Genomic DNA, 14,286 nt, shown 5'->3' on the forward strand with positions numbered 1-14,286 from the left:
CAGAATTCCCATCCCGTGATCAGTCTGTGTAAACAGGTATGTAATCACAATACCTCTCTTGGATTTCCATGAAATATTGTTTAGAAATACCTGCATCTGTGTGATCTTTCTTGTGTGATCTTGCACAAGACCGAATACAATTCTGGGTGGTTTAATACACCAAGGTGGCAAAAATAAATATGAAGGAGTTTCCAAAATGTCCCTTAAATCAATCAATGTTGAAAACTGATAAAAACTGCTTAATGCGAAGACCAAATGTTCGGATGGCATTTGGCTTCGCATCAAATAACTTCATATATTTGTCATCAAACACCGCATTATGTGCAGGATGTTTTGGCATTAATATTTAATCTTTGTAGCATACTGCAGAGAAAGCTTTACACGTCTAGCACCCAAACTAGGTTCGTGTGCAATGCATCGACGTACAAGCTCTCCACAGGGGATGTTCTGAAAGCACTAAGACAAAGCCTAAGTTCCTGGTTGTGTATAGGATCTAGCATCTGCAAGTAAGACTTACGTGCCGACCCATACACAATGCATCCGTATTCATGTTTTGACCCCACAGGAGATCTATACAGACGGAGCATAACCTTCCGATCAGCTCCCCATTCTGTATTACCAATAACTTTGAAAATATTTAGAGCTTTTAAGCCCTTCTTTTTAACACATTTAAGATGTGGCACAAAAGATAGCCTCCTGTCAAATAGAACCCCTTGAAATTTGGTCTCCTCAACAACTGGAATCAGATTGTGGATCTAAATGGAGACCTGTTTTCTGGCAGATATGCATACAGTCTTTGACTTTGATAACCTAAAGCCATTGCCAGTTGCCCTTTGATGAAGTTTATTCAAACAAAGCTGCAACTGACGTTAAATGATACTCATATTGGACGATCTGTAGCAAATCTGATAATCATCAACATACAACGAGCAATCAACACCAGGTTTTAAACACTGGGTGATGTTGTTGGGAGTGAGAATCAGATAACGTAGATCCACACTGGTACCTTGAAAGACCTATGTTTTAAGAAATTAGAGATAAAGTCAGGCATACGGCCTCTTAGACACATGTCATGGAGGTCTTTCAAAATCCTATACTTCCATGTGGTATCATAAGCTTTCTCGAGGTAAAAAAAAAAGACCGATACCAAATGCTGGTTATGGATGAAAGCATCCCTACAAAACGTTTCAAGATACCAGACAAGCGTACGGCTGCGGACATGTTTCAGCCGACCGATGTAGCGGTAGGTACGAAAATATTTCGGAAAACACATAAGTGGATAGATAAACCATATTATTGGACACACACACACACACATACACACACACACACACACACACACACACACACACACACGTATTCGCATCCGCACAAGTGACACGCTACTTATAGTCTATATCAACATTTAAAATATAATTTGTTATAAATACTTGAATTGTTCTAGTTGATATCATATGACAAACAAAAGCCAAAACAAAACAAACAAAACCAAGTTTCTAACTAGTTACGTTATCTGTTAATGTTAAATGTTATTGTTTATTTTGTTTAAGTTGTTCTTCATAAAAATATATTTTTCGGGAAAGCAAAACTCGACACTCCCCCTAAAAAGTTCGCTTGCCACAGTACAGCACGACCACCCCCCCCCCCCCCCCCCCCCCCCCTGCACAATTTCCTGCACGCGCCTGTACCTGGTGGTTCAGTAATATCTGTCAAAAGTATACTCGCACCCATTGCTTTTTTTTCTTGCTTTTTTGTCCATGACTGATTACGGTTGACCGATCTGTTAAACGGAACAGAAGTCCTACGGTCACCGAGTGTCAGATTAAACCAATCGCATTACATGCATATGGGAAGGCTGAATGGTTGTATATTATGTTTGGCATGAATCAGTGTATGGTGTTTCAGTGGTAATTTCCTATGGCTACAAAGCATGCAGTCATGTTCCTGACAACAATAATTCAAGGTATAAAAAGGAAGAAACTAGTTTCGGCGCTTTACTTGTTATTCCTTGATATTATAATACCAACATAGCTATAGATCTACAATTATCGAAGCCGAAATGATGGGATGGACAGACGTGTGTTTACACACATCTTTTTCAAATGTTAAACAAGCTGATCTAAAACGTCCCATACTGCGTCTAAAAATATCCACGATTCACAGATACGTGCCATTGTAGTGCATTTGTATGCAAAAGAGGGTCACGGGTTTGCGTCTTAAATATCAATATTTATAGTTATGTCCAATCCCTTCCCTCCAGTACATGATATTAAAATCCTCTATTTCAGGCTATCAAGCTCCCATCAACAAGGGAAGGTGTTCGTAAGTACCCTGCTAATAACCAGCCATCCCCATGTTAGCAACACCCATGCAGTTAATGAGGTTTATTAGTAGAAAACCAAACAGCGTCTGCTACTGCGTAAAGTCCTTTTTGGATTGCTGCATGGTTTTCCATTCTTTCCCTTCTCTCAATCGTGGTGTAATTTCAAAATCTGATTCTGCAGTTCCGTACCCAGAATCGTTCCTTATTTCGTGCACTCGATCGTCACTCGATTTAGTCAAAAACCGTTTCGCCTGGTTTCGTTTCAAACGATGAGCGCCATATTGTTTTCTTGTATCTTGATCACGTGGTGTTTCCAGGTCACTTTCGTCGCTTGGCTTGTCTGCTGCATACCTCTTCCTAGCTCGACTCTTTGGTTTAGACTGGTCTTCAGTCGAGATGTCCGTAGCTTGTGGTGCCATACTCTCCAACCGGCTTGGTCGTTTGTTTCGTCTTTCGTCTTGCGTGGGTAGTTTGTTAACCCAGTCCTTAATATTGTCCTCTTTATTAACATCTGCTTCCACTTTTGCTAAACTAAACGTGATTTCAGGTAGCCTATCATCCAACACGCGCCTTTTGTCGCTTCTGGTAGCATGGTGTACGTTCCGAGTTGCATGTTGAACGTTTCTAGTCGTATAGACATTTTTGGTAGCATGGACATTTTTGGTAACATGTTCTACGTTCCTAGATATTTGTTCTTCGTTTCTAGTAGCTTGTTTTTCGTCACTGGTAGCATATTTCCCCTCCATATTGGCATAACCTACATTCTTGGAAGTAGACTGCACGTTTCTAGAAGAAGTCTGTCCAGTTCCTGTAGTAAGCACGTTCTTGGAATTACGTTCTTTATTAGCCTGAGTTATCGATGGAAGCTTGTTCTTCTCCTTTGGATGTTTGGCTACAAAAACTGGCTCCTCGTGCCACGATGGTCTGAACTGGGGTTTCCTGTCATAGTGTAGAATGGGTCTGGGTTTTGGAGGGAGTAAGGAGTTGAAGTACTGCTGGCTGCTGTGGATTGCTTCCTGGTACCGCTCTCTGCTGGCCTCTATCAAAGCCTGGGCGCACTTCTTTCTGATCGTGTCCGGATGAAGCTTGTGCAGCATTTCTTTGATCTCATGTCTGAAACTGTGCAGGGTGTACTTCTCGTCCAGAGCTTTCTGGTAGTCCGGAGCCGAGTGGATTGGGTGTTTTGCCACAACTTGTTGGTAGGCCAGGGTCTTCCGTCTCAGATCTTGGATTTTCTCCTCGTAATGCCGTATCCTGTGCATGCTCTGAATGGCGTTTCGTTCCAACACGTTTAGCTTGACCTTCGCCAGTTTGGCTTCCAAGCTGTTGATGACGTTCACGTTTCGCAGGGTGTTCTCGGAATATTTACCAGCGGCCATCATCCGTGACTTGTCTCCCATCTCCACCTTTCTGTGTGACTGGGGCATCCTGTAATAGAAAAGTAGTTTTATGATTAAAGCTGCAGTCTCGAGTATATTTGTAAAACTTAAGAATCAAAAATAAATCATCAGTCTTGTAATTTGTCCATTGACGCTTTGTTGTCCAATTTTCGTTCACTACTAATCATCGGCTATCGGATGTCAAACGTGTTTTGAAGGATAGTTTTAACATTAAAGCTGCAATCTCGAGTATATTTGTAAAACTTAAGAATAAAAATTAAATCATCAGTTTTGTAATTTGTCCAGTGACGCTCTGTTGTCCAATTTTCATCGGCTATCGGATGTCAAACTGTTGGTAATTGACACGTGTTTCGAAGGAAACAGACTATATTTTTCCATCATCAGCAAGGGATCTTTTATATGCAGTTTCCTACAGACAGGGCAGCAAATACTACAGCCTTTGATACACTAGTCGAGGTGTACTGGTTGGGACAGGCAAAAGCCCAATCAGAGATTGGGTCCAGAGAGAGGATTTGATCCTTCGACCCAAGCACCTCAGGCGAGTGTTCTGCGGACTGAGCTACATTTCGACCTTCATCTCTACTCAAGGTCACATAAAAGGTAAAGCTTGCTACTAATCAATGATAATAGTAAATGTGTTCGCAGTGAGTTTCTCATCTAAACCATAGATAGCAAATAAAAGGACCCCCGAAACCCCTCCCTGCTCAAGCTCAAACAAAGTTTCTTCTTTTTTTCAATACAATTTTTAGGGTGAGCATGACTCGACTCCCCTATAAATTTCACTCGCCAGTCTAGACACCCCTTGCTATGGATCTTTTATATGGTCGTTCCCATAGGCAGTGAGTCGCATGCATCACTATTTGTTAGAAACTGTTGGTCCAAGCTTTTGTTTGAATTTAACTATTAAAGATAATGTTTATTTTGTTAACGACACCAACAGAGTACATTCAGTAAATAATCATGGGTTGGTGGATTTCAAACATTTGGTAATTACGACATACAGTCTTAGAGGAAACCCGCTACATTGTTCCATTAGCTGCAAAGGCTCTATCATATGCACTTTCCCACAGACAGGACAGCACATAACACGACCTTTGATATACCAGTCGTAAGGCACTGCTTGGGACGGGGGGGGGGGGGGGGGGGTAATCAACTATTAAAAACTTTGTTCATTCTGACCATCTGTCCCGGATTGGGCCTCTGGCTATCCAGAGACTGGACCCGGGACAGGCATGGTCGAAACCTTAGTGGTATATGAGCATGTTAATTCCCTCCCCCCCCCCCCCCCCCCACCCCCCCCCCCCCCCCCCCCCCCCCCACCACTTATTCATTCTGACCATTGATTTCCTTGTTATCTTTTTCTCATTTAGAGCGATTGCCCTACAACTGACGACATCTGGTAGCTAAGTAGCTAATTATCTTCTCCTGCCAGTCATGTGCTAGCCACTCAAGAAGAAAAAAATAAACCATGATCCTCATTGTGTTATACTACTTGAGTTCATTTTGCAGCATATCTTGGTTACAACGCTATTTCTATATCTGTTTTGTTCTGTTGTGTATGGCGGAGAGGGGATGGGGTAGAGAGAAAGGAATGGTTAACAATACCTCCGCACATTTTAAAGTACGGCATTTTGGTAGGGGTGGGAGAGATTGAAAGGGATGGGAGGAAAGAGAGAGAGAGAGAGAGAGAGAGAGAGAGAGAGAGAGAGAGAGAGAGGGGGGGGGGGGGGGACGGGGAGGGGGAGACGGGACAGATGGCTGCAACCACATAATTATGCTATCAGTACTCCTATCGAAGAACCACATAGGTAATAAGAGAGGAAACCCGCTACCGCCACTCCATGGGCTACTCGTTTTGATAGACAGCAAGGGATCTTTTACCTGCACCGACCCCACAGACATGACAGGATATACCATCCATTCAGACGATTGATTTTATTTTATACATCTTTTTTTTTCTTCTTCTTCGTTCCAGCCAGTACTCTACAACTGGTGTAACAAAGACCGTGGTATATACTATCCTGTCTGTGAGATGGTGCATATATAAAGATCTCTTGCTGCTGATCAAAACGAGTAGCCCGTGAAGTGGCGACAGCGGGTTTCCTCTCTCAGTATCTGTGTGGTCCTTAACCATATGTCTGACGCCATATAACCGTAAATAAAATGTGTTGAGTGCATCGTGAAATAAAACATTTCTTACTTTTTTCATTAAAAAGGGACCTTCAAGGACTATGTAAAAATTACCAAATACTTTACACCCAATAGCCGATGATTAATATATCAATGTGATCTAGTAGTGTAGTTAAATAATGCAAACTTCAAAAACATTTTTATTTTTCATTCAGACGACTGGGTTTAGTTTTACCTTTTTTTTCTCATCAAAGGCGATTACCCTACAGTTGGCGACATCTAGTGGTTAATTATCTTCTCCTGTCAATTATGCTGAAGCCACTCGACAAGAAAAAAAAATCAACCAAAGCATGATCTCCATTAAGTAATACTACTTTAGCTGCTTTTACCGCAAATCCTGCTTTTAACGTTTTTTTCTTTTCGTTTTTTCCTGGGTTTTTTTTTTTTTTCTTGCTGTACATAATTTTCTGTCCTCTGGTTTATATCGGGGATGGGTTTAGGAAGAAGGTACATTAATTTATTCGTTATATTGAGCCAAGTTATATTCCAGAATACATTTTATGCTTATTATACATACATAAAAAGAAGAAAAAATCCACAGTGTTTAGCAACACCACAAGCTTATTTCAGTCGTGGAGGGGGTGGTGTATATTAAATGCAAGGCATTTTCTTTTTGCACAGATTTTGCGACATATGACAGCACATACCACGGCCGTTGATATATATTGTAGTGGACCTCTGCAGGCGCGTATACAGAACATTATTAAGGGGCGGGGGTCTAAATTGGAAATACTTTTAGTGAAACCCCTCTAAACCGGACACTCGTATGGTCAAGTAAAACGTCCTGTTTTAAGGGATATCCGGTTTAGACAGGTAATTTCCATACTGATATTTAAAAATGAACCGTGGGGAAACGTCCGGTTTTTAGAGAATTCCGGTTATTGAGTGTCCTGTTTAGAGCGGTTTCACTGTATATTTTTTAAAGAAGATTCCCTTTGAGCTACTCAAGCGCCGCTTTGAGGAAAGAACAAGAACTTAAAAGGGTGTGGATTTTGATATTTCTCAACCTAAAAGCTAATTTCCGCTTCTTGGTTTTCAAAGAACGAAACAATTGTAGAACCTTCCCAGAACGCCCCGTCAGTGGGCCCATTGGGCTATTTCTCGCTCCAGCCAGTGCACCACGACTGGTATATCAAAGGCCGTGGTATGTATTATCCTGTCTGTGGGATGGTGCATATAAAAGATCCCTTGCTGCTAATTCGAAAAGAGTTAGCCCATGAAGTGGCGACAGCGGGTTTCCTCTCTTTATACATCTGTGTCGTCCTTAACCATATGTCCGACGCCATATAACCGTAATTAAAATGTGTTGAGTGCGTCGTTAAATAAAACATTTCCTTCCTTCCTTCCCAAAACAAGTGTGGGAGATATTTCGTTTTCTATTAGCAGCAAAGTGTTTTTTATATGCTCTGTCAAAGTAAACAACAACAACAACAACAACAAAACATACAAACAAAACAAAAACAAAACAAACAACAACAAAAATGAAAAATATTTTTAAAATAAATTAAAAATAAAACCAAAAATTACTGTTGTGAAACAAAAATCGTTGGAACGGGGAAAAGGGTGTGTAGGCCCTACTGTGTCTAATCAGACGAAAGTTCATATCATCTCATTGGATTTCATTTCCCAGTTTACAACTAAAGGTCTCGAAGAGATTGGCCATTTAATTAGTTCTACTGCTGTAACGACCGACCTAATCATGTTGCTTGATTTCCTATCGGTATTTTACCATTTTTGTTACAGATTGTTGCAGCTTCTGCAAAAGAAAAATCCATTATATTATCCCCCAGATAATAAGCGGTGCGGAATAAGATGATGCCACGTCCTCATCCAAATGGCTGTTAATGGTTTGTGTTCTGCATAGCCTTTGTCGATTACCGATGACTACAAACACAGGTATTGGTATTTTATCGGCTTCCCCGGGGCGATTTGTTTCTCTATCAGATATAACAATATTCATCCACAATATAATTATGGAAGAACACACTCTGGTTCTGGGATTAACTCTCACATAATCGATGCGTTGTGTTTCAGTAGCAGAGTATCTGCGTGTAAACCAATATATATTTGATTATTTTACTCGGAAGATATTTAGTGGGCCAATACGGCACAGCCCACAATATCAACAGAGATTCTAGTGTCGAGATGATGTATACTGTATATAATTTTAGGATGGCTGTGGACGTCGATAATATATTATCTTTAGAAAATTATACAACCAGCCAGCCAGCCAACCAACAAGCCACACATACAGTTATAAAAAGAAAGAAATGTTTTATTTAACGACACACTCAACACATTTTATGTACGGTTATATGGCGTCGGACATATAGTTAAGGACCACACATATATTGAGAGGGGAAACCCGCTGTCGCCACATCATGGGCTACTCTTTTTCGATTAGCAGCAAGGGATCTTTTATATGCACCATCCAACAGACAGGATAGCACATACCACGGCCTTTGATCTACCAGTTGTGGAGCACTGGCTGGAGCGAGAAATAGCCCAGTGGACCCACCGACGGGCCCAGACCGACAGCGCATCAAACGAACGCTTTACCACTGGGTTACGTCCCGCCTTGATACCGTGATGATTTCTTCCATTATTACATTGTCCACCAACAGTTACTGCCGCAATTGCGTCATTAAGCAAATATAAAGGGTTGAGGGGTTTCTTTTCTTCTTTTGCTTGTTCTTTTGTTTTTGTATTCGTTTGTTTGTTTTGTGGTTTGTTTCTTTTATTTATGTTTATGGGGTTTCGGCACGTTTTCTTGATAGTAATGCACAAATGTAGCGGCTTTCCTCTCTAAGACTATATATATGTCAAAATGATCAAATGTTTGACATCCAATAGCCGGTGGTAAATGAATCAATGTGCTTTAGTGGTATCGTTAAACAAAACAAATTTTAACTTTTAACTTTGTCTTCTTGGTATGATATGCTAGAATACATTCCAGGGCCTTAATTGCAGGCGCGTATGCACAGGGGCTTTCTGGGTTCAGCCGTCACACACACACACACACACACACACACACACACACACACCACTCACCCCCACCACCCCCGGTGCAGAGCGAATTGTGTTAATGTTAACCCCAACTACATGAAAATAAACAAAAGAAACCCTTATAGAATTCAAATTCTGAGAACGTACGGTACAGAGTTAAGACGAAGTTCGACACAAACGTGACATGAGTACAAAAGTGTTGCAAACATACTCCGCAAAATAAAGAAACAAGACATTGACATGTTGTTTTGGTTTTTGTCGATGTTTTTTTTGTGTGGGGTTTTCCTTTTTCTGTTTCTTGGACCAGTTATTTTTCCATTCAAACCTATATAGTATTTTAATATACCGATCCAAATGTCGTTAAAGTTTGTTTAAAGTTTGTTTCGTTTAACGACACCACTAGAGCACATTGATTAATTAACCATCGGCTATTGTATGTCACAAATTTGGTAATTCTGACACGTAGTCATGAGAGGAAACCCGCTACATTTTTTCTAATCTGTTATATGCACTTTCTCACAGACAGGAAAGCACATACCACGGCCTTTGACCAGTTGTGGTGCATTGGTTGAAACGAGATAAAAAAAATTAAAAACCAGTCAATTGAATGGATCCACCGAGGTGGTTCGATCCTGTGACGCAAGCACCTCGAGCGTGCACTCAACCGACTGAGCTAAATCCCGCCCCCAAAGTAAAACAAAATAATAAATAAAGCCATTTTTGCAAACAACTACCATGTATTCCATTATTTATTATACCAAAGTGTTCACTGTGTTGTGGTCACCAACTTATAATATAATTAAAACCACCGTTAAACGCTGCCAATACGTTTTATTACGTCACCAAACATTTAAATACGTAAAACGAGACTGTTGCTTTTCCACCTTTAAATTATATTTTGTTGTAAATACATGTGTATGTAACATTTTTGATAGTTTCCTTTTTAATATATTGCGGTGTTTTGTGTACTTTTATGCATTGTTGTATTATTATTTTTATTGTTGTACTTTATTTTATTTGTACACAAAGTGAGACGTAAAAACAGAATTTTGTCTGTCAAAAATCTTAAAACAACAAACTCGGAAAACAATTCTAAAAAACCGGAAGTTGGGAAGAGATGTGTTACCAACAGTCATTGCTTGGAGACTAGTATTATAAGCTATCGAAATCCTCCAGATACCTTGAAGTTTTCGCAAACAAACATTTACTCGTTTTAAAATGAGGATACCACAATATTTTCTTGCATTGGTATAGTTAATTATATACTTTCAGGACAGCACAGCAGACTTTGAAGACAAATTGCAATGGTGTAGCTAGCATGATCTGAAATCGGGGTTTGGTTTTGGATTGGGGGTAGGCTACGTCAGTACCTTCTAGATTTTGTTATATTATTTTGGTTTCCACGAGTGTTTAACGAGTATCAGTGCCTTCTAGATTTTGTTATATTATTCTGGTTTCCACGAATGTTTAATGTGTATCAGTAGTGGTTATTTACGATATTAATTGTCAAATGATACCTACATGACCAAACATCGAAAGCCTAACTTATATTTGCGATATATAAACGTACTTGCTACATAGTGTTATACATTAAATACTGTTTTAAGCTAGATATCCTAGCTTAAAACTGTATTTAATGTATAACACTATGTAGCAAGTACGTTTATATATCGCAAATATAAGTTAGGCTTTCGATGTTTGGTCATGTAGGTATCATGTAGGTACCCAAAAGGAAAACAATTAAATGTAAATCTATTTTCTACGTATTTCATTCTATCACACCCAGCGAGTTGGAAATGTCAGATAAGACAACAACAAAGAGAAGAAACCGTGCGACTTCTACTTACCGCATGTTCCTGTCAGGTGAAATTAGCAGGCCTGTCACACACATGTAGTAATTCTGAGATACCGCACAAGTGTCAACTCGGAACTCTAAAAATTGCGGTCAATAAGCAATTTGTTCAGCCGTTCCTACAATCGTATGTCAAGTTTGGTCTAAACCAGACAGGAGGTGACAGCTTTAGCATTGCAGAGCAAGAAATCACTCGGCGAGATTTACGTGTGTAGTGTCTCGAAATGTAGAAATGATTCGTTTAAAGTCACAATCTCGCCTCATCATATTATGACATCATTTACTAATGCAAAATACAAACTGAACTTCGGTTTTAATAAAATCACAATCATATCATTGTGACATTATTCACTAAAGTTATAAAGTTAAAGTTTGTTTTGTTTAACGACACAACTAGAGCACATTGATTTATTAATCATCGGCTATTGGATGTCAAACATTTGGTAATTCTGACATATAGTCTTAGGGAGGAAAAAGGATAGCACATACCACAGCCTTTGATATACAAGTCGTTTGGTTCATTTAAAGTGACAATCTCACCTTATCATATTATTACATTCACTAATGTAAAATAAAAAAATAAAAACACCCTACAGTTTTAATAATTTCACAATGATATTATGACATTATTTACTAATGCAAAATACAAACACAGCTACAGTTTTGATAAATTCACAATCTTGGCTCACCATGCTACAACACCATTTACTAAAGTAAAATACACAACTACAGTTTTGATAAATTCACCATCTTGACTCACCATGTTATAACATCATTTACTAATGCAAAATACAAACGCACCTACAGTTTTTTTTATTAAACGCATGTATTATCGCCATTAACGGTTATTGCATTGTGAGCAGAGACCATACAACATATCAGTGTGTCGCCATGTTTTTCTAATACTTTTATAACATTAACCAGTGAAACAGAAGCCCGTATCTCGATCTTAAAACGAAGATTATTAATGAATTGTTCGCGTGCCGAAGACCTATTATATAGAGAGTAGGGCCTATCGTCAAACGACACTGAAGACGCAATGATGTAAAAAAAAAAAAACTGTTGATGATCTATTTTAAAAGGTTAAAGAATAGATATATTTCCGAGACAGGCGCCTGTGCAAGGGGGTGGGGGGTCGGGGGTAAGGAGCTGAACTCCCCCCCCCCCCCCCCCCCCCCACACACACACCCGCTCACTGCGAATTTTCTTCTTTTCAATATATTTTTAAGTGCACATGGTAGCATAACTCGACCCTCCTCCCAGCCTAAAAACTTCGCTCACAGTACTGACGCCTTCCCCAACCCCCACCCCCATCCAATCTAATTTTCTCAATATATTAGCACATTTGGAGGCAAAGAGTATACAAAATGTGTTATAATTAGTGTAACTATAATTTTAAGATAAAAATGAAATAAAATGAAAATATTGATTTCGTAGTTGAAAATAATGGTAGGGTAATAAAATCATATCATATTTGGAGCGTTAGGTTTATTTTAAAACATGTTCTTTTTTTTCTTCGACTAAAATAACGACTGTTTTAAAAACATTCATTCATTCATTCATTCATAAACAATTCTGAGCAATAGAATTCCACAGTTGCGGTATCGTAACATTATCATCAGCATTTATATCACCAAGTTAGTCAAAATAATTATAGAATAAAATTACTTACTTGTTTTTTGTCTTATAAGACACAATTCATATACAGCTGCTATATCAAATCATTCCGATTTTTTTGTATATTAAATAGGCTATATTCTGATAATGAAAAAAGGACAGAAATCCTACACAAATTAAGCACAACGGTTAAGCTGAATACAGGCTGTCAGCGGGTAATCTCATTCGTGACCTTTAATCCTTTATCTTACACATGGATTAAGCTGACCTTGATTCTCAACCGTAAAGTTGATCACTGAGAAATTATTAATTACTCAGGGTTAATTATATTATAGCTGTCGGACCCTTTGTGTAATAATAATTATGAATTATTATCCAGGCATAACATAAACTCTGTATACCACGTACTGACATAGCTGCTATACCGAGTACTTCTTTCCTTTCAGTTTACCTCGCTGGAAGAGTATTAAAAAAAACATGTTCTAGTATTTGAAAGTAATTTTCCAGTTCCATAACTCATACTTGACAGTAATTAATTTCTATTTAATCGATTATCATCTTTGTATCCAATTATCGGTCAAGCGTGCTCGGTTATCAGGTCTGTGTTCTGTGTTCTATTTAATATTCAAATACTCTGATAATTCTGACATGTATCCTTCAGAGGAAACTCGTTACAGTTTTCCATTTGCGGCAAAGGATGTTTTACATGCATTTTTCCACACAGAGGGACATCATATACCACGGCCTTTGATATGCCAGTCGTGGGGCACTGTTTGGGACGAGAACATTCAGTGGGTCTGTCGAGAAGGTTCTACAACCCAAGCAGGAACCGGTGGCCTGTGTCCACTAACCAATCCACCACCAAACTTGAGGACGTAGGGAGGGGTTGGGGTGGGCGTTTTTGGAGGGGTTTTTTTTTTTGGGGGGGGGGGTGGTCCTATCTATATAAACAATGATAATATATGGCTTGTGCCCTCCCCCAACTAGAGACTAAAGACTGGGCCCCGTTCACTAGAGAGTGTGCTCCAACACACTCCAAATAGCGTTCTTAAAGGCCTGCCAAGCACTTCAGCTGCGAGCGCTACTCATTTCATTTTAAATGATTTTCATCCTTATTATATATCCAATAATCGTTCAAGCGCTCGTCTGTCATCTGGGCTGTCTATTCAGAATAAGATATTCACGGCAAACGAGACGAAAATCAGTGTAATGGCTAAGCAATCACTCTGGGTTGGGGACTGTGCAGGTCCGTATGAACGATATCAGGAGTTCGGGGGAGGGGTGCACAATCTCTAATGGAGGTGCATAATCTCTAGTGGGGGTTACAAGCCAGATATATATATATATATATATATATATATATATATATATATATATAGAGAGAGAGAGAGAGAGAGAGAGAGAGAGAGAGAGAGATCTAGAGTAGGATACAAAAAAACGTAAATCTTCATCCTCGAGTGGGAACAGACACCCCACCCCCACACCGGTGCACGGATACGAACTCAGCACCTACCGTCCTCGTGAACAATTGATTTAACATTAGGCGCAAAAAAAAAAAAAAAAAAACTTTAATTTATAAAATTGCGTAATTATACTAAAAACATTGTCAAATAACTTATCTTCTTCCAGTCAGGCCAATTAAAATCAATGATTTGCCTCTTTTATGTGCAGGGGCGTAGCGTGATCTGGACCTGGGGGTAGGGGGTGGGTTCGAATATGAACCAGGTGGACCTTTTTCTGTTTTGTTTTTGCACCACCAGAAACTCCATATGTATAAACCTGTATGTTTTAGTTCTGAAAGCGGACCATTTGCTTCAGCGGGGGGGGGCTTCGTCAGAATCCCGAACCCCCCTAGCCTACGCCCCTGATTTTGTATTATGTACTGTAACAGTACATCA

The 14,286-nt window shown here is 39.4% G+C and overlaps 1 protein-coding gene across 1 annotated transcript; it reads right to left on the reverse strand.

Moving 5' to 3' along the window:
• Positions 1-2,293: 2,293 nt before the first annotated feature.
• Positions 2,294-4,122, reverse strand: LOC121392571. Its single transcript, XM_041523728.1, has one exon. It carries the CDS (start codon positions 3,748-3,750, stop codon positions 2,413-2,415), a length of 1,338 nt encoding a protein of 445 aa, XP_041379662.1. The 5' UTR covers positions 3,751-4,122; the 3' UTR covers positions 2,294-2,412.
• Between the last annotated feature and the right edge of the window lie 10,164 nt (positions 4,123-14,286).

Source organism: Gigantopelta aegis, chromosome 3 (genome assembly GCF_016097555.1).
Source record: "Gigantopelta aegis isolate Gae_Host chromosome 3, Gae_host_genome, whole genome shotgun sequence".
Lineage (NCBI taxonomy): Eukaryota > Metazoa > Mollusca > Gastropoda > Neomphalida > Peltospiridae > Gigantopelta > Gigantopelta aegis.